General features: G+C 41.1%; 3 protein-coding genes across 4 annotated transcripts; 2 read left to right on the top strand and 1 right to left on the bottom strand.

The window, feature by feature from the left end:
• Positions 1-4,525, top strand: comtd1a (catechol-O-methyltransferase domain containing 1a). Of its 2 annotated transcripts, none has more exons than XM_033613799.2 (7): positions 1-158; positions 238-356; positions 1,390-1,495; positions 3,382-3,500; positions 3,917-3,971; positions 4,056-4,189; positions 4,299-4,525. In XM_033613799.2, exons 1-7 carry the CDS (start codon positions 104-106, stop codon positions 4,449-4,451), a joined length of 741 nt encoding a protein of 246 aa, XP_033469690.1. In that variant the 5' UTR covers positions 1-103; the 3' UTR covers positions 4,452-4,525. The 2 variants fall into 2 exon arrangements, with proteins under 2 accessions (XP_033469690.1, XP_033469691.1); XM_033613800.2 differs by having other exon boundaries at positions 11-113.
• Positions 4,526-6,771: 2,246 nt separating this feature from the next.
• Positions 6,772-12,261, top strand: LOC117248033 (neurofilament medium polypeptide). Its single transcript, XM_033612751.2, has 3 exons — positions 6,772-7,863; positions 7,953-8,077; positions 10,595-12,261. Exons 1-3 carry the CDS (start codon positions 6,946-6,948, stop codon positions 11,868-11,870), a joined length of 2,319 nt encoding a protein of 772 aa, XP_033468642.2. The 5' UTR covers positions 6,772-6,945; the 3' UTR covers positions 11,871-12,261.
• Positions 12,262-15,819: 3,558 nt separating this feature from the next.
• Positions 15,820-23,681, bottom strand: vdac2 (voltage-dependent anion channel 2). Its single transcript, XM_033613952.2, has 9 exons — positions 23,535-23,681; positions 21,979-22,050; positions 21,815-21,864; positions 20,999-21,151; positions 20,801-20,853; positions 19,242-19,469; positions 17,302-17,452; positions 17,141-17,198; positions 15,820-16,825 (listed from the first exon to the last, which is right to left on the bottom strand). The coding sequence occupies exons 2-9, from the start codon at positions 22,043-22,045 to the stop codon at positions 16,734-16,736; spliced, it is 852 nt and encodes a 283-aa protein (XP_033469843.1). The 5' UTR covers positions 22,046-22,050; positions 23,535-23,681; the 3' UTR covers positions 15,820-16,733.
• Between the last annotated feature and the right edge of the window lie 1,486 nt (positions 23,682-25,167).

Here is a 25,167-nt window from a genome sequence, read left to right as displayed (position 1 = left end):
GAACAAACACAGGCAGTACAAATAGGACTGACGCAGAGAGAGTCGGTGGATTTAACCACAATTGTTGAGACTTTCTTTGACAAAGCCCAGAGCCTAGGACAAAATGGCTTCAGGTATCCAAATGATTTGTTGCATTGGACTTGCTGTTGTACTATCAGGTATGGGATGGTGTTTTTGTGTATGATCTGGCAGAGATTTATTGGATTGGTGTTAACGGTAGCTGCTCTTCTGTTTCAGGCGTAGGAAAGTCTGCCTTAATGGGTAAGAGCCACGGGGAAGGGAAGGACGATCCTGTGCTGCAGTATGTTGTCAACAACTCGGTGAGGGAGCACCCAGTCCTCACCAAACTCAGACTGGTAAGTCCTCACACACTATTACGTCTCATTCTGAGATAGAGGTGATAACTTCAGCCAGTTGTTCCCAACTGGTCCAGCCACGGGGTCCTCAGTTCAAGGTCCACATAGTTTAATACATTCAGCATCATACTTGCATTTGGCAGCCTAAAGACCCCATGTTACAACCAATCAGATGTCTTGAATTTATTCTCTGAAATTCAGTTTTATTCGATCATCCCTTAGCTTAGCATGGGCAGGCGCCTGCGAACATTTATCAACATGCTGAAGCCACCAGCAGGTTATTCAGGTCAGAGGAAGGCTCGTTGGTCATCCCAAGCTCCAGGCTAAAAACTAAAGATGACTGTAGCTTTGAAGTTGTTGCCTCTAAACTTTGGGTCAAACTTTGGAACTTTATTTATTTATTTCATTTATTAAACAGGGACAGTGCACAGCTACTTAGCTGCACCAGAGTTAGCAACAACTTAATTTTCATCTGTAGTCTCTGGGCAGGAAACAGAGAATAATTTCTCTGCTGAAAGACACTGTTATATAAAAAAAGACAGTTGCAAAATAGGACATATTCATGACACAACGGCTTCAGCAGTGACAGTAGCAAGACAACACAACATCAAATCATCCCAACAACAACACCAACAATACAACTACAACATTTAGATGTAACAAGATTTCATAATGTTAGATCAAGTGTTCATGTGTGATGGGTACATCACAGTTTCTCAGTTTGTAGCTCTAACAGAGAAAACTCAGTAGATCTGTGCTTGCAGATCCTACATACTGAAAAAAAGTAGCTTAAGATACATCAGTAGCATTTGTTCAGTTTGTGTTTTGTGTCACGTTTAAATTCTATCATGTTTACTTTGAGTACAACTACAATAAACTTACAAAGAATACCTAATTACAACTGTATACAATCTCTCTATGACCACTAGAGGGTAGCACAGTGCCAGAAAAACACTACACAGCTTATGAGGAGCTGTTTACCCATTGAGTCGGACAATATAATGATATAAATGTTTTTATGTTTTCATTTCAGAGGACCCTTGAAGACCCCTGGAGCGTCATGATGGTTCCCAGTGAACAGGCCCAGTTTATGGCAAATCTCATCAAACTGATAAATGCAACTAAAGCCATTGAAATTGGTGAGATCATGTGAGATCAAGTAGAAGACTATGGAAGCAAAAAGGAGCCGTAATAATTTTAAAAGCAACTGAAAAACCTGTGAAATTAAATCACTGCTGAATAGTTAATGTTGAAAATCAAATTCTGCTGATCTGGTCGGGTCGGTTCAAGTCAGGCTCAATCGATGTTAAAGTTTGACTTTTTTAATCTTGAATTTTGGTATCTGAATTTGAGCGATCCAATTTAAGCTGCTGAATTTTTAGGTCTGGAAATGCAGCACAGTCACCAGACGAAAATGATGCTGTTGTACGTTCCTGCAAAGCAGAGATACATTATATTTATACATTTCATACGTGTTATATCACATTCCTACAGTGACATACTTCTGGTTACATGTATATAAGCCAACTGTCATTGGGAGGTGGAGGGGATGGTGGTTGGCATGTCACCCAGGCAAGACACCTGACGAGCTGCAGACCACTGTTTGAGACCAACAAACAACAAAACTGATTGTTTTTTAGTGAAACATTGCTACATTTCCATCGGCTTTTTGTGCAGCGGCCTATCACTGTTTCCACTGGGCCACAAATAGGCCTATCGAGACATTGCTGCGTTTCCAGCCAGGATTGTGTGGGTATTTTAAGCCAAAACAATTTCCAGGTTTTTCCCTCACCATACCCAACTACAGCATTAGAAAAAGAAAAAGGCAACTGGTTGCTCGATATATACGAACATAGATCAAAATCTTGCGTCGGGTGCTCATGGAGAAGGGGAAACAACAGGAATCACAGGAAGGTAATCCAGGCACTCCTAAACAATATAGAAAACGAGGAAGGAAATATTAAAAAGCCTTTATTGTTGTGGCTAAATCATAAAAGCGCCAACATGTTATGACCACTGCAGGTCTTCGTCAGGGCTTTCAAACCTTCAAACCAAACATCACAGGTATGGCCTCGCCTGTAGTGGCAGGAACCAATCATAGGCCATCACACGACCTGTATAATGGCATGACAGGTGAAACAAATAGACAGTAATGAAACATGAGTGACATGAGGTAAGATAACAACATGTGAAGTCTATATCCTCATTGAGACCAGGATACTTTAAAGGATCCAGTTTAAGCTTCCCTTGATTGAGTTTCTGTATTCTGTTAGCCTCCCTGACCAAAGGTTTAATGAGCTCAATGAGCTCAATGCCCTCTATGCGTAAAAGGAAATCATTAGCATTCTGAAATTCACTGAAAGGTCTAGCCATGGGGCTGTTGCGATTGGCCCAATTACATTTAACGATACACTTGATTTGTTCAGCATGTGTACTGTATGCGATGACAAAAAGTGGACGAAACTGATGTGCAGACTTCTGCCTGGTGTTTTTTTGAAGAAGTGTATCATGCTCAAGCGACTTTGCTTAACAACAGCGTTGCTGAAATGCAAACTTTTAACGTATTCGGTACATAATAACGCACAAATATAATATATCCATGTTTTGCAGAAACGTACAATGCCAACATGACGGTGAAGATTCTAAGTCATCCAGGTCATGGTAATCTTAAGTGCCATATCGTAGGCAACTGGACTTGCTTGAGTTTCTTGAAGACATTTCGCCTCTCATCCAAGAGGTGTCTTTGGTTCTGAAGGACTGGTGCGGAGTCGCAGGCTTTAAACTCTGTGTGGGTGTGAACCCTTACAGAGTTGTTGGGGTCACATGTGAGTTGCCATCTTGTGTGTCATTAGGGTTAGATGGGTGAAGAATGGAGAATGGGTGTTAAGTCGTCAGTCGTTGGGATTCAAATCCACATACGGCTTTTCTTTGCTTCCATAGAAGACTCTTCTTGTTTAATCATCTGTAAAGGACTAAATCTCAAATTCTGAAGTGACTCAGTTTTAATATTATATTTATTCTGCAGGGATGTACACGGGGTACAATACACTGAGCATGGCTTTGGTCATGCCAGAGAATGGACATGTGGTAGCGTGTGAAATAGAAGAGACTTACATCGACATCGCCAAACCGTTTTTTAAAGAGGTGAGAAAATGTCTTGACTCATGTTGTCTCCACAAAATTAAAGAAGATATTGTTCATTAAACCTTTAATCTTAACTCAGTACAGGTTGCATTACACAGCCTGGCACTTATATAACACTTGAATGTGGCATTTTTGCAAGTTAATTAAGATTGATCGTTGCCTCTGTCGGAGCAAAATTGTGCAGCCGACAGCACACTGCACATCTACCTTCTGTCAGTGTGTCTTCACAAAATGTTGCAGGCAGGAAAGTAAAAAAGGTGTCTGCTCAGGAAACTGTGTCACATAAAGATGCAAAGCCAAGCAGTGAAATCAATTCCTGTTTTAGCCTTCTCTAACATTCTCTTTGAAAACAATTAAAGAGGAAGAACCACTTAAACCCCCTGCACAATTCTCACACAGTGTAACCGCTTCTCTAGGCTGGAGTTGAAAACAAGATAGATGTGCGTCATCAAATAGCCATGAAGACACTGAGTAAGTGCTTTTATAAATACCAGTCATGATTTCTGATAAAACTCAGTCATTTGTACATTTTAAACTTCATCTCTGTTTCATCAGGTGAGTTGATAGCGGCCGGGGAAACTGGAACATATGACTTTGTGTTCATCGATGCTGATAAATTCAACTATGACAGATACTATGAGACGTCCCTGCAGCTCATACGACCAGGGGGCATCATTGCGATTGACAATGTAAGCACACTTTACACAGGCAGGATCTGTCATGCTTTATATTAAGAGTTGTTCAGCTTGTTTTGAGTGTGAACAGAATGAAACAGCGCTGTTGTTTCTGTACCTGAAGGTGCTGTGGAGCGGTAAGGTTGTGAATCCTCTTCCCGGTGACCTCAACTCCCAGACTCTGGATCACCTCAATAAGAAGCTACACAAGGACGAGAGGATTGATCTGAGCATGCTCACTATAGGTGACGGGCTGTCCATTGTCATTAAACGCTAAAATTGCCAGTTAAAAAGCTACACTTTGTCTTAATGGTGCTTTAGTTTGGATAATAAATATAAATGCTGAGTAAAGTGCCTCCTGTGCTTTTTTTGTCACCTACACAGTTCAGCAGATTAAACATTGCAACTTCCTGTTTACTTCCTGTGTTTACTGTCTTCACGAGGACAGTGATCATAAAAGAGCTGTAAATAAAACAAATATACAGTTTCAATATCAAAATCAATCAATACCACGGAACTGCAGCTCAGGATCAGACAAACATTTAAAACAAAAATAGTGGTTTTCTTTGTTACAGAACATGAAACATGTCATTTTGTTTTCAGGCTGATGTGATCGGCTCTGTTTGTAGCTACATTACACTGTGACCACAACAGCTCACACATCAAAATAACAACATGATGCAAGTGGAAACTACATCTTCTAAAGATCCTTACAGTGAGATGAAGACATGGTGTTTATTTGTGTTCTTAAATTGTTTTTGTATACATGACAGAGTTTGAAGCAGTAAAACATTCTCCTTGAACTACACTGGGACTCGAGTGTGATATATTCTTGCTCTAGAACTAGCTGAAGGCAAGCAGGACTCCATCCATCCATTTTCATCCGCTTATCTGCAGTCGGTTTGTGGGGGCAGCAAGCCTCGTCCCAATTAAACGCCCAGTTACTAGCCCGGTGTGGCTACACATTTTGACAAATACACGCCTGTCTCAATTAGATGCCTGCTCTGGTTGCCAAACAGTTCTTTTTTTTGTAGTTGTAGAAGTTCTTCAGATGTATAAAATCAGGTTGTTGGCCACTTAATATTCTATGTCCATGCACTGTCTGTTGGAGCTAGATCAAATGAATTATTCATAATTGATATATTATCTGAAGCCTAAAATTAAATCAAATTGTTTTATTTGCACCCAGTGTGAACACAACATCGGGCACTGAACAGTTTTCCACCCACATTGTTCTAAGACATAAGTCTGACACAGAATCTTTTGTACTGAAGCTGCTGGTTGACAATGTTTACCACAATTTCCCATATCTGATCACAGTAGGTATTCATTGTCATTTCAGAGACCTTTATTCTGGTCAGGGAGGAAAAGCCTCTGAAGCAGCATTTTACATTAAGTATCTACACACTGTTTAGCCTGCTCCTGAAACCTGGCACCTCTTAGGCAGAATTTATACTACTGCGTCAAATTGACGCCGTACCTATGCCGTAAGCTTTGCATCGACGTAGAGCCTACGCTGTACCCTACGCCGCAGCCTGACGTGCACCTCCCCAGAAATGTAACTATGCATCGCTGTGATACAGACCTCCTGTCTATTTTTGTAAGCTGATTTAATTTCACAGAAAAGAAACAATCAATTGTGAAGACAATAAAGCCTCCACAAAATAGCATTTTAAGTCGTGTGTGTGATTTATCCTTTGGGGATTTATATTTCAGGATTTATCCTGTCTTTTATATGAGTAGAGGAAATCTCAGCTAGTCGCTAGGCTAAACAATGTAAAATGCCATAGGCTTGTGCTAATAACATTAGCATGTTGTATTTGTTTGGCAAACTTGTTGAGTATAAGACAGTTGTTTTGTCTGTGAACCTTGTGAGTTGTAATGAAGCCGAATTTTGTAATGTTACCTTTGCTAATTGTTGCTGTTGTACCTAGCTTCATATGAGTAGAGAAAAAGTCTGCTAGCCACTAGGCTAATTTATACAATGTAAAATACCATAGGCTTGTGCTAAAAATGTTAGCTTGTTGTATTTGTGGGGAAAATGTGTCCAGCATAAGACAAGTGCTTTGTCTGTGAATGCTGCGAGTTATAGTGAAGCTGATTTGTGTACTTGTGTTAGAAACTGTCGCTATTAAGCCATGTTTAATGTGTGTTTAATGTGTGCATTTCACAGAAACCTCCACTGCTGACTAGTGTTTTGGAGGTGTAACTGCAGAGTGACACAGACACACCACTGCACAAGTATAAATGCTCACAAAGGCTCTGCCGCACAAGTATAAATCCCCATTTAGCCTCGATATCAGGTGTGCAAAGTCATAAAGTGGGCCAGAGTGGACCCTTTGGCGGCCCGGTTCTAGCCCCCGAGCCCTATGTTTGACACTCCGGCTGTACAGAATGGGCATCTGGCGTTTAAATGACGTCATCTGCTAAAAGCAAATCGTGAAACACCGTGGACTGGTGTTATTGAAGTAACAACTTAACCACTCTGACACATAGGCTAATAATAATAATAATAATAATAATAATAATAATAATAATACACAGAGGGTTAACTGCATTGGGACCTGCATCTACAGTCAGCTCATCTACGTCACTGCTGTCTGCGACAAACCGTAGTGTAAGCTTTCATTGAACCATCAGCTGATGCTACACCTTTTCAGCACCGCGGACAGCTCCGTTCTGCAGACCGAGCAGATGGCGACGGCTATAAAAAGCCCGCATGGAGCATCTCTGCACCGGACATTCACCACCACCACAGCCTGAGCCACAGCATGGACACCAGATTCGTCTTCCCGCACAGAAACACTCCAGATGAGTATCTACAATACAAGCCCAAACGCTCCGCATTAGACACCAGCGTCGCGTCCACGGGCATGAATCTGACCAAGCCGCTATCTGGAAAGTTTAATGAGAAAGAACTGATGCATGGCTTGAATGATCGTCTTGCAGGATTCATAGAGAAGGTGCACCATCTGGAGTACCAGAACCAGCTGCTGGAGAAGGAGATAGGGCAGATCAGGGGCAAAGCGAAGCCCGCATCCTGTTTGGAGGAGGAGTATGGACCGGAGCTGAGGAAGCTGAGACAGCTGGTTCAAGACATCACTCATCAGAAGCACCAGATTGAAATCGAGCATCAGAATCTAGAGGAAGAGCTGTCCAAGCTGAGGGGACAGTATGATCAGGAGGCGCGGAGCAGATCGGACGCAGAGAGCAGGATTGTGGTCCTCAAGAAGGACATCAGTGACGCGTATCAGGCGAAACTGCAGTTGGACAAGAAAGCCCAAACCCTCGTGGATGAAATCCACTTCCTAAAGAGGAACCATGAAGCAGAGGTGTCAGAGATGTGTGACCACATCCAGGATGCGCAGGTGACTGTCAGGGCGCATGAATTTGGCAACCCAGGCGTCACTGCGGCACTTCGGGACATAAGGGCACAACTGGAAGGTCATACCGTCTCTGACGTCCAGCAGATGGGAGAAACTTTCCGATCTCAGTTTGCAAGATTAACGGAGGCAGCTGAGATCAAGAGAGAGGCGTTAAAAGCGACCCAGCAGGAGATCCAGGAGTACAGGAGGCGTCTGCAGGCCAAGAACATCGAGCTGGACTGCGCTAAAGGCACCAGGGAAGCGCTGGAGAAGCAACTCCATGACGTGGAGGATCGCCACAAGGAGGAAATGATTCATTACCAGGTGAGACAGTTTGTTTATCTGTTTATTTATTTATTGACCACTTTCCACGTGATATGCAGTAACATGTATTTTCTCCTCTCTTGCTCCAGAACACCATCAAAGAACTTGAGAATGAGCTCATAAATTGCAAATTTGACATGTCTGCATACCTGCGGGAATACCAGGACCTGTTAAATGTGAAAATGGCCTTGGACGTGGAGATAATGTCTTACAGGTAAGGCATACTGAATGCATTTACCTTAAATCCTTAATGTAAAATAGTTCAAGTGACAGCCAGTGGTGCTCCCAGAAATTGTTCAGGGGTGGCCAGATGGGGTGGCCAAGCAAACCAAAAGTCGTAACTGAATTTCAGGGATCAAGTAGGCTGTTTTAGTCCTCTGTATAGGTTAGCTGAAAACGATGTCAATATTTAGAGCTAAGGAATTGTGTACTGATATAATTTGGCGTTTTATTTTGGCTTGAATCGTGAACGACAACAAGTGTCAAACGTGCTAATGCATCGTTTCATCTTGTGTAGTGTGTCATAGTAGACAACAACCGACGACACGTCTGGAACATGTTTGTTCGTGACTTCTCCCCGTCACAGCCATCACTTTGACCAATAGGAACACAGAGCACTCTGCTGCCGTGGACAACTGTGCAGCAACATGTGCGTTTCTTCATAATGGAGGGTATAAAGGAATAAAATTAAAAGAAAATAGCAGAGGCTACCAACTCCATTTGAAACAGACTACCTTATCAATGGACCTTTATTTATTATTCCGTCTGTGTCTTTCTATTTTTACTTTTAATCTGCTTCTGTTTTCCCTGGTAAATTTAATGCATCATGCACAACACTTCCTGTATGTGTTAAAATTAAAAGCCCTTTATAATTTCAGTTGAGAGAATCCCTTCATTGTATAAACAGGCTTTTATTGTGAAACATTTGCAGGAACCTGATGTGGAGGATTCAGTGACTTGCAAAGTTTGCATGCAGTGCTTCAAATGTAGCTGCTGCCATCAGACGGCACTTTTTACGTTACTACAATAACATTTCGGTTGGCACATGAACAGACACAGTGACTGAAATAATAATAATAATGATAAAAAATAGGACACGACAAACAATATCAGGTACTGTATAGATATTATCATTCACCGTTACGACTCTACAGAATGAAGTTCTTGCTGCTGGAAATGTAAAACCACCCTGGATTAGAGTATTAGAACTTTTAAGTTGTTGGCTTGGTTCAGAAATCAATTTAAAGTCCAAAGTTGTGTTTACTGGGGATCGGTTGCAAATACCAAACGTATCCAAACGTGCATTTTCTGTTATTATTGTGGGTCTAATAACTGTCTGTGGAGTTGTTCTAAGACACTGAAAGATAACAAAGGCCTTGGAATTGAAAGAATGTGTTAATGCAATGGTGGAAATAGCATCTTATGAATGTATGCTTAGTGGAATAAATGGTGATCAGGAGAAAGGAGTATCCCCTTAGGAATGGTTATGGACTCATATCAAAACAGAATATACGTAAGCCTACATAATTATGATCTTGCTCTGTGACTATGTGACGCTGTTGAGTGATGTACGAGGACATACATATGTGCGACATGTTATTGTTTGTTAGTTTGTTTCCTTCTCTTTCCTTCCAGATTATTTGCTAATTTTTCTTTATGTACTGGAGTCCACCTCCATATTATAAGAAAATACGTGCCAAAATAATATATGTATGCCATTTATCAAGCCTTTCAAACCAATAAAAACTTAAATTATATACAAAAAAAAAAAAAAAAAGACAAGAATAACCCAATTACATCCCGAACGTTGTGAGAGATGACTGTGGATGATTGGTCGTGGACCATCGTGAAGTCTGTCAAGTCACAGTACGATTTTATGACTCAGACAAAACATTACAGAGAACAGACAAAAATGTCGTGTAGCGTGAACCCAGCATTAGACGATTCATAGTCTGAGTGGGCAGAAGTTCGCTGCATAGATCAGCCTCTCACTGGGTGGAACGAGCCACCCGCTGAAGTCCCGCCCTACCACCTCTGGTTGTGTAGCAGTTTTCAACCGTTTTCAACACGTCCTTTACTAACTTTTGCAGTGTTTGATCTTGCGGGGATGTAGCCATTTTTCTGCCATGGTTCGGGTCCTGTAGGCGATATATTTGTGGGCGTGTTACACCAAAACCTGTTTCCCCCCTGGCAATATTTTTGCAAGCGCACCGTTGCTGTGGCACCACCAAGAATGATTGTGATTGGTTGAAAGAAATACAAGCAGCCGGGGCGTTTTTTTCTTCAATCTTAAAGTGAGAGTCGGCCCAGCCAGACCTTTCTTTTCTTGAGAAAGGTCTGGTGAGCGAGACTAGGCGATTCATTGTCCTTAAACTGGGCTGGTTCCCCCAATTCCCACTGGTGCACTAGTCATAGTCATCATTATTATTACCATGGCATTTTAAAGTGACAAGCTCATTGAAAAACCTCAGTTTTCCATAATTTTCCTCGATAATCTTTATTCTTCATCATCTATTAAGAACACTGCATTTACGAATATTGCAGTTAAACAAAGTGAAGTGTCTACTGCAATCACGGCAATTACAATGGCACACTACTGTAAAAACAAAAACATCAATAATGTCCTAATAATTATAATAATAATATACTAAAATGGCAAAAAACAAATCTATTTAAAGACATAAAAAGTATCTAAATTCATCCATGTTACAACGTCTCCCCTTTTTCGCAGGAAACTCCTCTGTGGCGAGGAGGCTCGGCTCTCCACCATGTCAGAAACCCAAATCTCCCTGCCCTACATCTATCACCAGTCCCCCGTTTACACCCTGCCTTGCCTCAGCCGCCCGGGAGGCCCGCACAGACGAGCTGAGCCGCAGTACAAGTTCGTAGAGGAGATCATAACCGAGACCACGAGAGAAATTGAGATGTCAGAGTTTGAGGAGACGGGATCGGAGGAGACAGAGGTGGAAAAAGACGAGCAGGAGTGTACCAAAAGAGATAAAGGGGGCAGTGAGGAAGAGAGTGATAATAAAGACAGTCGAGAGGAGGAAGGTGAGCAGGTGTCTGATAGTGAGCCGAATCAAGTAGCATCAGCAGAAAATGTAGTGAATGGAGGTGACGATGGTGGAAAAGGTCAAGAAAGTAAAGAGGAGATTGAGGCAGTTGACGATGAAGGGGACAGTGGCATAGATAAAAATACCCAAAGTGAAGCTTTGTTAAGCGAGAGCCTTGATGAGGAAGGAAAGGAACATCAGAGAGTAGCTGAAAAAGAAGAGAAAGAAGCTGCAGAGACAGTGGTAACAGTTCAGAATGATCTATCTTCAAAGCCAGAGGTCCCTGCGGAGGATGAACCTCTGAAAAAATCCGATGATGGTAAAAAAGGAGATGCCGAGAAAGATAGTTTTATCCCAGCTCAAGCGAAGGAGCCCGTTGACGAGCCCTCAGCCCAGGTGTCCAAAGAATCAGACAAGCCTCGAGAGCTAAGCAGCGTTCAAGTGCAAGATAAGGTTACCATTTCAGAAACAGCTGAGACAACCGCAGATTTTACAGGAGAGCAAAAAAGCAATCTGTCCGCAGAGACGGGGCAGCTTTCAGAAGGGGCTCAAGTGTCTTCAAGTACAAACCCCAAGAGCGAGGCAAAGGAAAACAGTCATACAGAGTCAAAGGAAATCAGTAAATCTGAAGCCGCGAAAGGTGAGGATAAAGTAGCAGAAAGCGTTGAAGATGTCAGCAATAAAGGTCAAGATAAAGAGTCTTCTCTTAAATCTGACGTGACGAGTCTTCCTGACGTGCAGGATCAGAAGCCAAACAGTGGGGATGAAACCCAAACTGTCCAAACTGCGTTGCCAAGGGAGAAGACAGCTGTCAATGCAGAAATCAAAGAGTTGCATCAGGGGGCACCGGAAGGAAGCCAGGCTGAGAAATCAAAGCTGTCTGAAGTTTCAGAGAAAATAAAAGAACCTCAAGGTAAAACTGAGAAAGTGGAGAGCAGAAAGTTGGATAAATAAATGCACCAAAAGTCATAGGGAATAACTGCTGAGGTAGAGGAAGTGAGGATTAAACACATTTCCACCTTAAATCTATCAAGGCAGCAGTTGATAGGCGAATATCAGGGACAGTGAAGCTAAAATCGCTTAAAATGCAAATGCAAAAGGCACAAGCTGAGCCAAGCAAAAAAAGGGACGCTGTGACTCCTCTTCAGAATGGCTGTTTTAAAATGAGAGAGCATGATTCTTGTGTGTTTGACAGCTTCGCCTTTGAACTTTTCATGTGATGCATTCAAATATTTTGTCTCGCCGCTCAACTTATGTCATTATGAATGTAAAAGATTCAAAGCTACATTTGAAATTGTGTCTGCTTTGGTATGTACTGACAAATAAATGCAATGCCAAAATAAAACGTCCTCTGAGTATTTTACTGAAACTTTTATCTTTACGGACAATATCTTTTGACACATTGAGAGAGGGGTGGCAGGTTGATCTGAACCTGAAGATGCTGAATACACTCATCAATATGTGCTAGGCACAAGGTGGTACACAGACCTCCCAATCTCAAAGATTCACCCCTCAGTCAATGATTCTTGTAATAGATGTACAAGTTCACCTGCAACACTGGTGTATACATTCTGGTCTTGCCTGGGTCTCTCACTTTACTGGTTCTCCAATTTTGAAACCCTTTCCAAAATACTTGTAGGAATTTTTGAAAGGATTTGATCCAAATCCTTTTACGGCCATTTTTGGTATTCGGTGTGAAGACAATCATCTTCCTAAGGATCAAATTGCATTTCTTATGTCACTCTTTTAGCCAGAAGACTTATATTACTTGATTGGAAGCAGGCAACCCCCCCTTTTAAACACTGGGTCAGAGATACATCACAATTTTTGAAGCTAAAGAAGATATGGTTTGCTTTATGAAGACCTAAGGTGAGTTTTAGCAGTTTATAGCAACCTTTATGACATATCTGCTTGAACAGCTGTTGTAGGGTTGTAGTACTGTTGGTTCTTAACATCTGCTGTAGAATGTTTAAATCAACATTTCCTTTTCTTTTCTTTTTTTTCATAAGTGGGGACACATTATTTTTTTATACTGGATTTTATCTGACTGTTTGTTCCCAGAGGGGGAAAAAATCACTTACTGCAGGTTTGCTGCTTTGCCACTGGAGCCTTCATCTATCGGATGTTGAGAGCAAGTGCTAACGGTTGCTGTCTATCAGTATCAGAACACTGAATTAATAGCAATATTCATTATTTCACACAAAAGGGGCTATTCCGCAAAAGAGTGACAATAAACCAGTCTTTGGTACACAACATCCTGCCTGCACTCTGGGCAGCTACGACTTGGCCACTGCAACGAGAGTCAGGGGCACCATTCTTAGACGGACAGCTGATTTCCTCCGTTTCCTGTAACCTTGTAATGTTCAGTTTGTTACTGCACACAATCATGTTAGTGCCATTAGAGGACAAGACAAGTGACTCATAGTTGGGCATATAAAAAAATAGCGAGTCCATCTTAACCATGACTTTTATCATTCAAATGTATACATATAGAAAAGGGAGGTGATGTTCTTTTGGTCTCCTAACTCCCAATGAATCCGCTCATGACGGCTCATATTAATTGTAAGCTTGTTTATTGTACATGTCTCTTGACCACTTTGTGTCTAACTTCAGTTTTGCAGCTTTGTAAGAAAACATCTCAGCTGTGGTTTCCTTTATAGCTTCCATTTCCTTGTAGTCATGTCCTCTTGCAAGGTTTAAACCCTACCCGAGACACACCTGCCTACCCCACATATAAATACATAAAAAACTAAAAACAAAGGGGAGTTTGCAGTGAAATTATGCATCCAAAATATCACTTCAAACACTCCCATCACTCACAACACACAGTTGTGTGCTTCTATTATTTAGACAAACTGGATAGTCTGAACATACAGTATCACTAGCGTGTTTAAAAAGCTTGCAAGATTTTCTTTTGGCGTGCATAAATGTCAAATAACTTTGAAATCAACTGTACAACACAAAATGTTAAAATTGCAGACACATTTTATGAGTCTGCAAGTTAGTTACTGTAAACATGTCAGATAAGCTGATAAATGTAAAGCTGCATTCAAATTGAATTAGGGATGTGGTAAATGGTAAACTGGATATAACTTTAATGGACAAGAGCAGGATGGTAAAATTGGGAAAGGCCAACAGGTAACGGTAGACAAAACTGCTGACAAAGTTGAGATATCTTAAATTTTTGCCATGCTCCGCAATGGAATTTAAAACTGGATGTTATGTAGCTCCCTCACACGACGAGAAAACATGGGCGATCTCGACAACTACCAGATATTACTTGAAAAACTGACAGTCAGTGGAAACCAAAATCATCAACCCACTGAATGTAGATTCAAAATCACACCAACAAAGTGAAAAATTGAAATCACAGGCTGATCCAACTTGAACTGAATGTGAATTTTATCATGACAACTCATAATGAGTAGTGTGTATGGCCCCTGCCTGCCTGTATGCACTCCTGTCAACATCTGGGCATGCTCCTGATGAGTTAGCGGATGTTGTCCTGGGGAATCTCCTTCCAAGACCTGGATCAGTCTGTGGTGGTACTTGGTGGCGTCAGATGCACTGATACATTACATCCCATAGGTGCTCAACTGGATTTAGGTCAGAGGAACAAGAGGGCCAGTCCATGGCATCAACGCCTTCATCATCCAGGAACTGCCTACACTCTCTGGCCACATGAGGCCAGACATTGTCCTGCACCAGGAGGAACCCAGGGCCCTCTGCACCAGCATAATGTCTAACAGTCGCTCTGAGGATTTCATCACAGTACTTAACAGCAGTCAGGGTACCGTTGGCTATGACATGGAGGTCTGTGCTACCCTCCAAGGATATGCCTCTCCAGACCATCACTGACCCACCACCAAACCGGTCATGCTGGGTGATGTTACAGGCAGCATAACGTTCACCACACTGTCTCCAGTCTCTTTCACACCTGTCACATGTACATAGCCTGAACCTGCTCTTATTTGTGAAGAGAACAGGGCGCCAATTGCAGAACTGCCAATTCTGGTGTTCTCGTGAATGCCAGAGGAGCTGCACAATGCTGGGCTGTGAGCACAGGTCCCACTAGGGGACATCAGGCCCTCACGCCACCCTCATGGAGACCTCCAGCAGGCTACTGGCGTGCATGTTTCTGACCAGACTGTCAGAAACACGCACGCCAGTAGCCTGCTGGAGGTCATTTTGTAGGGCTCTGGCAGTGCTCCTCTTGTTCCTCCTCACACAAGGAGCAGATACTTGTCCTGCTGCCGGGTTGATGCCCTTCTACGGCCCTGTCCAGCTCTCCTGGTATCTCCTCTATGCTCTTGAGACTGTGCTGGGAGACACAGCACACCTTCTTGCAAGCACACATATGGATGTGCCATCCTGGAGGAGCTTGACTACCTGTGCAACCTGAGTGGACTGCAGGTACCACCTCATGCTACCAGTAGTGACACTAACAGAACACAAAACTAGAGAAGAATCAGTCAGGAAGGATCTTTCCATTGCACCTGCTGTCACTTTCATTTGCACCAAAGCAGATGAAACTGATTCACAATCACTTGTGCTTCCTAAATGGACACATAGATATCCCTGAAGTTTAACTAACTTGGTGTCAGACTGACGATTAAATGTTCCCTTAATTTTTTTGCACTTTTAAACAAATTTAGCATCACCATCAAAACATACCGTCATGCAGGTTTCATTTCACCTTTCTACCATTTTGTCATTTGTGCCGCCCACACAGTTTTCCATCTGCCTGATTGCATATAAAAGCAGCGTAATTCATAAATTCACATTTAACTATGACCCATCACATCTCACTCTGACACAGGTCTCTAAAGGGTTAAAATTACCTAAATAAGCTTGTTAATGAGTTGCTGTTAGTGGCATTCTTATATAACATATAAAAAATGCGTTTGTGGAGTTCAGAGACTTTATTGAAAATGTATACACACACACACACACAAGGACCTCCAAGACTTCCTGTGGGCTTTGTCAGTGCCCAGCACAGGGAAGCACAAGTGCAACTTTGAGTTACACCTCTTCCAGACGATGATAGTTTGGCATTACTGTGAACATTAATAACGTGCCCCCAAAGTTGTCTGTTAGTACAGGATGAACAAAAACTAATTCTGCTTGGTCGGCCATGTGTACGGGTTTCTTTCAAACTTACAGACCGGACTTAAAGCAACCCAAAAACTGCCCAGTTTAAGGGAAGGTCACACATGCAGCTTCAACAGAACATCACAAACCCAGATGGCCGAGGCGAAATAAAACATCACAGAGCTTCAGTTTGTCCTCAAGTGCATAAACAGAAAGGGTGCAGCAGTATTTAAATAATAGCAGAAGAAGACTAGTGTACTTAACAAGGTTTGGAAATTAAAACTGTGTAGATGACAAAGGAATATCAGATAGTCGTGATTGTAAAATCAGAGAGAAGGTATGACGGCGCTCACCACACAAAGTCGTCAACTGATGTCGACCGTTTGGGGATTACCACAATAAAGCCACAGACTTGATGACAGGCAAAGGGATTGTATTGGATTTCATTATTATGGCAGTGCTGGACAGAAACAATGACATGATTTATAAATAAAATGCCACCAACTGTCTCTTGAATAGATGCGACTACAAAGTATAAAGCGACAAAAGGTAGAGTATACCAATGACAGAAGCACCAACTTGAAGTGGTACTCAACAAGTTAGAGTTTGTTGTCGTAGCCTTTGAACCGATCTCTCCAAAGATATCCCCTTGCTGGTTTGAGTTGGACATACACTTAAGGCCAGATTCTTCTGATATTCCCGAGTCCCTTGCAGTATGTTGAGAGCTTAGGCTTCCAGTTCCAAGCCCAGACCCAGCTTGTGGCCTCCTGCGTTGATGTTCTTGCCATCGACCAGGCCAGACAGGGTGAGTTTCACACCTGCACAGGCGAGAGGAACCAACGTTAGCCATTACAGGTGCAAAGTAAACGCAAAATTACTTTCCTAAAACATGGGTTGTGAAACTTCTGAGAATGAGGCTTGAAAGGAGAACACAGGCTGTTAAGTGTTGCTATAAATGAATGTATTCTAGGTCACTGAGAGTGCATTTGCTCAAAAATGAAGTGCTGTGTGCAAGGACTCCAGTGTGGCCTTGTGCGTACTAAAAATAGAGGCGTTTATCTAAGGAACTCGATCAATAAAACACTTTGGAAACATCCCTCAGCTGTCCATGAACCTGTTGGAATCCACCTTACCCGGTCTAAGAGTCTGGGTGTACCCGACACCAACAAGGCTATTGTTGTTCACTTTAGCCTGCGGAGAAAAACAAACATAAAAGTCAGTTAGTGACAGTTTAATTGTCACATTTTCTTTTGCATCATCCACCCGTTCTGAAAGCCTCTGCTGCTCTACTTACACTGACGGAGGCATCCTTGTCCAGCTGGTATTTGGCTGCAATACCGAAGCGTGTGCTGTTGCTGCCGGCGGTCCAGGCCAGGTTGACTGCCGTCTCCAGCTTGTCGCTCACCTTCTGGTAGATGGAGCCTCCGAACTCAGCACCATCGTTGCTTTAAAGAGCATAAGCATAACAGATTTCATGCTACAGCAGACAAAGTTGGAATTTCTAACTTAAGTGCTGGAGCTTGTAGGAACTCATTAACTTTCACTTTCCTGTATTTTATAAGCAGTAGGGGTGTGTCATATCATCTCGTTCACGATAATACCAGACTAATTTTTAATATCATGAAAAATTCAAATTGTGATACTCGCGATATTTTGGCTTGTTGACATATTGACGTCATATGGTCACCCATGGCAACGGTAAACATGGCTCTGTGGTGATTCTAGAAAGAGGAGCAGCTTCAGTAGTGTGGAGTAAACTCTCATCCTGAACGTTTTATGAACACCCCCAGACTTCTCAGACTCTTTTAGCGAATTACTGCTCAGAGGGAACTCATTCAGCGGCTCCTCTGGCAGCAGCACAGTGTCTCTCCTTCTCCTCTCTCGCCTTATGCACATGGCAGTCAGTGTCGTGACGTGATTTTGTCACAAACCTTTGGTAATGTAAACCTACGTGACGCTCGTGGCTCTACAAAAAAACTAGATATGTGAATGTGCGATAGTTGTGGTCTAACAGCCTGTCTCAGGTTACAGCATGATGATTAGAGGAGAAATGGCAGAGCATAAAAAGGTCCAAGTGGGAAAAAAACCCAACTCAGTAATTTGGGATTTTGCTAAAATTGAAGGAAATCACCTGTTGATTTATATATATAGATCCCAAGATACATTTTTTGTATTTGGGAGCTGTTTAAATGTGTAATTTGTGGCAGATTTTATTTTGTTGAAATATTAATATTGTATACAGAATCTGAATCTCAGTCTGGGTTACTGTTGTTGTTCACATACTAAAGAAATTAGATCATTTTCGTTTAGTTTTTACTCAATATTTGAAGGCAAAAAGTGTAAAATTATATAACTTATTTATATTAACTAATTTGTCAAACTGTTAAGAATATCGCTATCGGAAAAATCTCTGAAATGTCATGATATTATTTTAAGGACATATCGCCCACTCCTAGTTAGTAGTGTGTTGTTATGACTCTGTGAGGGAACACCTCCAAATAGGAAAAACTGCTTTCCTTGGAAAGATTTGATTGATAGACAAATTAGCCAAGCAGACCTAGGAGAAACGACGGCCTCTGTAGTGTTGTTGGTTTGATGTATTGCATTTTAAACCAGGAATCAGTAGCTCCAAAACCAACTGGGACTGAACAACAAGCTTTAGTGTGGGGAAAAAATGCTTCCATTGCTGGCATTTTGTGGAGTGAAACAACAGATGAGTTTTTCAACCCCAGTTGTAAATTGGCAGTGATACAAGATGAGTGTACTGGATGAATTACACAACTCTCTGTAGCACAGCACATTTTACTGTTAAAGCTGCAGCTCTGGCTTGAAATGAACGTTAAACATCTTGCTGCCATTGTTTAATTAATGTGACCATGTTTCCATGCAGCTTAATTACACACATAATGAACGACAGACTTTGTCATTATTCAAATTTAAGCCACTCTGAGCACACAGACTAAATGTGTGCCTTTTCTCACTTGTATTACTCTGCTGGTGTTGGGCACAAGTAAACAAACTTCATGTTGGACAGGAAGAAGCTGCTTTGTTGCATTTTATTTCTCTCTTCAGGTTGTTAAAGCTCTGCACTTTGTATAGTAATAAAAGAGCCCATAATCATACTGACACAATAGACACTAGATCAAATAAACTGAAGGTTTCATCCTATTGCAGAGTACTACGTGCTGACAGATGATAATAATCCAGCCTTCGTGTAAAAGGTATTCTACTTACACATTGGTGTGCAACTGGAAGTCTCCTGTCTTGTAGCCAATGGCGAAGTTGTTCTGGGTCATCTTGGATTTGGCAGTGTCAAAGCTCATCTGGTAACCGGCGAGCCACCCTTCGTAGCCGACGACAGCAGCTCCGTGGATGGTGGGGCCGGCGAAGTCGAAGTCGACATCGCAGCCCAGGTTGACGTACTCGCGCTTGTAGGCGGTCTTAACTTTGCCGCTCTTCTTGCTGTGGATGAGAAGCACAGTGGGTTGGTGACGATGCCAACGCATTGTATTTAAACCGGGTGGGTGCATTCTCAACAATGTTGACAAAACGAGAGAAAAGGCAGCAATATTTTGTGCAATTCTAAAAAAAAGAATATGGAGCCGCAGATCGCTGGAAGATGCAGGTAATATGGTCTGTCTGTTTTGCACAGCAGTCTCTAAACACGGCATGTAAACTACTGTACAATTAAATCATGCCAAATACAGTTTGTAACAGATATTTTGACAGCACATGTGGGAATTCTCAAACTTCTGACATGCCAGATATCCATCAGTTCACTCCAGAGCCGGGTTGATTGTTTAGACAGGTCTTAAACAGTTAGGGCTAAAATTCGTACAGTGTCCGCCCAGTTTTCCAAACTTAAACCACGGCACACTTTATAGGAAACATTTGTCGAGGCTGATTTTTGATATTCACTGCTTATGTCCTCTGTTCTGATGTGTTTAGAGACACAACATATAATAAGTTTATGTAAATGTTGCTTCTTTTTTACTGTGGTGAAAAACTAATTTTCAAAAAGCACATTAACATAGAAATAAACAAGTCTTATGGCACCCTTGCCCTGTCCTTGAGGCACCTCAGGGTGTTGCAAAACCTACTCTGGGAACCACTGTCATATATTTATGATCCCCCAGAGATACTTCTAAACGTATGCCCTCTGCCAGCTGTCAGCTCAGGTAGCAAACGAGATATGAAAATGATTTTCTCCAAAGGCCACACTGCTGGAACACTCAAAGAAATAAGCCATGTCACCATTTCACCAGCTCTGAATCAGAAGCCTTGAGTCACTGCTGACACAAAAGTCTAGTTTGCCAAAGTGTGCTGGTGTTTACTTCCCAGTCTGATCATGACACTGTAGCCTTGAACACAAGAGGACGTGCTTCCTCTGGGTGTGTGCCACGCTCATGTGATTTACACCTCATAGAAAGTAAACACATCAGGGATTGCCAGAGCAGCTAGGCTCCCTAGTATAACTTGTTTTTTGTTCATTGCTTCCAGAGGACAACAAACTGCAAAACACATTGAAGCACACAAATGGGCAAAACCCGACAGCCAACCGCTGTGATGTGTTACTACACACTTGTTCCATACTGGGACTGGAGTCACATGGCCAGCAACTACACTTGTCAGAAGCATGTACGGCACAGATCAGGTTGCAAAAGTGACTCATGTAGAGGAGCAGCAGGCAGAGCAGAAGTCTGTTGAGTATGTTGAACAGTGACTTAAAGTAAAATTCACAGGAAACAACCCTGAGCTTTAATTCATTATTGATTATATGACCAGTATCTTACCCAGTGTTTGGTGAGAAGGTTGTGTCAAACGTCAGCTTCAGTCCCTTGGCAATCTGTGACAAACAATAACAGAAACCATTTGATATTAAAGGAAATGAATGCCCCGCAATGCCCACTGGATTGACATTTATTTTAGATACCTGTTGATATGCAACAGCATATCTGCAAGTGTAGAAAATCTTTGAATATTTTCCTCACCTGATCTTCAACAGTGATTTCTGTTCCCAAGGTGTTGTCGGTGTTCCACTTCTCAGTGAAGGTCAGGCCGTACTCTGCCCTCTTGTATTTAGTTTCCAGGCTGCCTGCAACTTTGCTGGTGTCGGTGTTAGAGGAACCAGCTGTTTTGAATTCCTGCAAGGGACAATTTTAGAGAAATGACAATTACGAGAAATGTTTAAAGACAAGTTACAAGTGTTAAAAACAACTATGAATGAAAAGAAACTCATTCAGGGCTCTCATCACATTTGGCAGTCAGTCATTCTTTGATCTCTCTGTGATCTCTCAAAAATTACTTGAAGACCTTGTAATTTACACAGATGTGATATTGTTAAAAACGATGAGTGGCACATTTACTGTGGTTGGACTTCTTCTTTCTGGTGGCTTGCTACCTTTATGGCTGACGAAAAGGAGGCTGCACTTCAACAATGGGATTCTTCTTTTTCAATGCGGTGTGAGAACCAATGATCAAGTTCAAAATAAAGTGTAAGAAGGTAGCACATCCCAAATTTCAAAGTCAAACAGGACAAAACACTCAAACTCAAAGTATAACAATCGAACTGTGAGTTCTGTCCTTCCTGCCTGGAAAAGTTGCGTTGTACTACCTTTTTACATCGCTTTGGAAACGCCGAAAAAGTATTTTTAAAGCAGAGCCAGGAAGTGCTGCAGACATAAATTGCTGTGACTTAACTTTCATATGTAAAATCTACATTATCCTATGTGACTTTAATGTGCTGTTTCATCATTTCAGTTACTATACAGTTATTACACTCTTAATCCATATAGAAATGACCTTACCACTCCACTGGCTGACTTTGTCTTGACATCGAGCTTCACCAAGCCAAATCCTGAGGAAAAGAATGCATTCAAATGATTTCAAAGCTTGTCTACAATATCAACTACACTTGACAGTACATACATTTAAACATCTCAACACTTAGTCAAAGTGTAAGAAACCGTACCATAGCCTTTGTTGAAGATGTCCTTGGCAGACTTGCCCAGGTCAGCGTAGCAGGGAGGCACGGCCATTGTATCTGTGGAACAAAGCAAAACAAAATCTTTAAATTATTCTTCTGACTTGAAATATATTCCCACAAGCTTAAATGTAGTTATGTAGACTAAACTGTATAGTATATTGCTGAACTTCTGTGCTCCTACCTCACCTCCCGACCTCTTAGATCGTCCAAACAATGTCTTTTAACTGTACTGGTTTTATTCTGTTTAATATCTGTGTACATTTTATACTGCTATATATTTGTGTGTCATTTTAATTTGTACAGCACTTTGGTCAGCTATGTGTTTTAGATGTGCTACAGTAAATAAACTTGATTTGAAATCATAACTTCTCCAGAATTCCATGATCATCATTAGCAACTCATCTCCACTGTGCAACAAGGAGGTTACACACGGTTACACACACTGATTTCACAGCTGCAAATTCAAGGTCTATGTGTGAAATTGTTAGTGGTGAGTTATCAGGTAAATGGGTAGGGAAAACAATTTTGGACTTAAGAGTAGGAATTTCTGTCTCATAACAAAGGTAGTGTGCATGTCCATATCCTAGTATTGGATTGTAAGGTAAGTATACAAATGCCAATTGCCACATTGTCAGAATTATTTGAGCGCAAACAATTTGAGCATGTTTTCAGGCACATCTTAAAGCACAAGTAGACAGGCTGTGTTATGCTACACTACCTGTTCTTTCTGTCATGCTTTGCATAGTGTGCATTTAACCAATGTCTCACAACTATCCTGTTGATGATCAGATACATGGGTCTTCCTTGTTGTACAGACTGACCTGTATTTACTGTATGCATCAGCTCAGTCTATATAACACATTGTGCAACACTAACATGGGATGAGTTTCATGTTACCAAGCTGAGGGCGTACGTGCTGATATGTACACTTTCACATAGTTGGTTTCACTTTTAATTCAGCGTGCCTGGCACAGCGACAACATTCCTGGGTTGCAGGTAGTCACAGCCATAACGTTACAAGTGTGTGACAGCCGACAGGCAAGGTTACTGACTCAGAGCGGAGCCATTTTGCCGCACTGGTGTGCCTGGTTCAGGCCTGGCTCTCATTAAATGACTCCTTCACGTGAATTGGCAAGCACGGCTAGGCGTGGCAAGGCACATGCCCGGGCCAATTACCGGGGATGGGTTAATTAACCAGTTCACTCGCACTGTCAGCCAGCTACCTCACTGCTGCCAACTAACTAGGCCGTGTGGACGCTAACAAAATTATCTCTAGCTTCAAAGTAGCAGGCTGTGGGTGTTTTCTTAGAGTAGCTTTGCAGACCTGCCGCCGCTTTCTCAGCAGCATGAGACGTGTGATACAAAGCCAAACTCCCCCGCTTTAACTTGACATGTGTCAGACGCAGCATGCCGAGTGCAGCTAGCTAAGCTAACTTTGCTAGCATGCAGAGTACCGGTGTGCGTATAGCAAGCTTTAACACAACTTCTCCTTGGTTACGGAGCTGTATAACAGTGTCTGGCGTATTAAATGACTGCCTTACCAGTAGAGGATGGGGTTAGCGGTAAACTAAAGTGACTTTATCAGAGATGTTCCTCACACCGCACGGCCCGAGCTGGCGTCACCGGTAGAAGGGCGAGCTGAAGGAGACTGCACTGCAATGAAATCCAGAGCTATCACATCCCGGCTCAGGACCCCGGGCGGCCGCGTACGTGCCTGAGTAAAAATGGCGCCCCGTCAAGGCGTGTTACGTCACAGGTTAGGATGATTTTTATTTTTAATTATTGTTTCATATGTATGCCTTGTTTTTTGTTATTTACTCCTGGCTCTAAATGTTATTTATATGTTGACTTTTGCAAATAAAGTTTCTAAAAAAAAAACAAAAAAATAAAAAATTGATATGTCACTCTAGACTGCGGAGTGTTGGCGTTAAAAACAAGGATGTGGACTTTGTTCTTAATATTGTTTTATTACTGGGGAAGTTTTTCATTCATGAATGAAAATACTTTAAGACTAAACCCTGTCTGAACCACTGGAAGAATGAGTTAAAACTCTGTAGTAGGTTACTGAAACTTGATAAATACAAGAAAGCTCTTAAACTGTTTCATTTCACATATTCACTGTTTTTTTCTTTTGTGTCATTTATATATCTTTTATTTTTTCAATTTTATTTAATTATTCATTATTATTATTATTATTTTACATTTTTATTATTTTTTCCCGATTTCCTTCATTTCATAATGAAGGAAAATACAAAAAAGCTCTTAAACTGTTTTCATTAATAGATTTTTTAGAATTAATTTGAGATATCCCTGTTTTTTTCTTTTGTGTTATTTATATAGATTTTTATTTTTTAATTTTATTTATTTATTAACGTATTCATTATTATTATTATTATTACTATTATTATTTTGTTAGATTTCCTGCATTTCATAATGAGGGAAAATACAAGAAAGCTCTGAAATTATTTTCATTAATAGTTTTTTTAATTAACTTGAGATAGCCCTGTTTTTTTCTTTTTTGTTATTTATATAGATTTTTATTTTTTAATTGTATTTATTTATTATCATTATTATTATTTTGTTGGATTTCTTTCATTTCATAATGACGGAAAATACAAGACGGCTCTTAAACTGTTTTGCTTTTTAAAATTAATTTGAGATATCTCCATTTTTTTCTTTTAGGTTATATATATATATATATATATATATATATATATATATATATATTTAATTGTATTGATTATTATTATTATTATTATTATTATTATTTTGTTTGATTTCCTTCATTTCATAATGAAGGAAAAAGAAAGCTCTTAAACTGTTTTCATTTATAGATTTTTTCAAATTAATTTGAGATAGCCCTGTTTTTTTTCTTTTGTTATTTATATACAGTACAGGCCAAAAGTTTGGACACTCCTTCTCATTCAATGCATTTTCTTTATTTTCATGACTATTTACATTGTAGATTCTCACTGAAGGCATCAAAACTATGAATGAACACATGTGGAGTTATGTACTTAACAAAAAAAGGTGAAATAACTGAAAACATGTTTTATATTCTAGTTTCTTCAAAATAGCCACCCTTTGCTCTGATTACTGCTTTGCACACTCTTGGCATTCTCTCCATGAGCTTCAAGAGGTAGTCACCTGAAATGGTTTTCCAACAGTCTTGAA

This window comes from Epinephelus lanceolatus, chromosome 17 (genome assembly GCF_041903045.1).
Source record: "Epinephelus lanceolatus isolate andai-2023 chromosome 17, ASM4190304v1, whole genome shotgun sequence".
Taxonomy (NCBI): Eukaryota; Metazoa; Chordata; class Actinopteri; order Perciformes; family Serranidae; genus Epinephelus; species Epinephelus lanceolatus.
The sequence above is the reverse complement of the archived record's forward strand: the minus strand, read 5'-3'. Positions and strand labels throughout refer to the sequence as shown.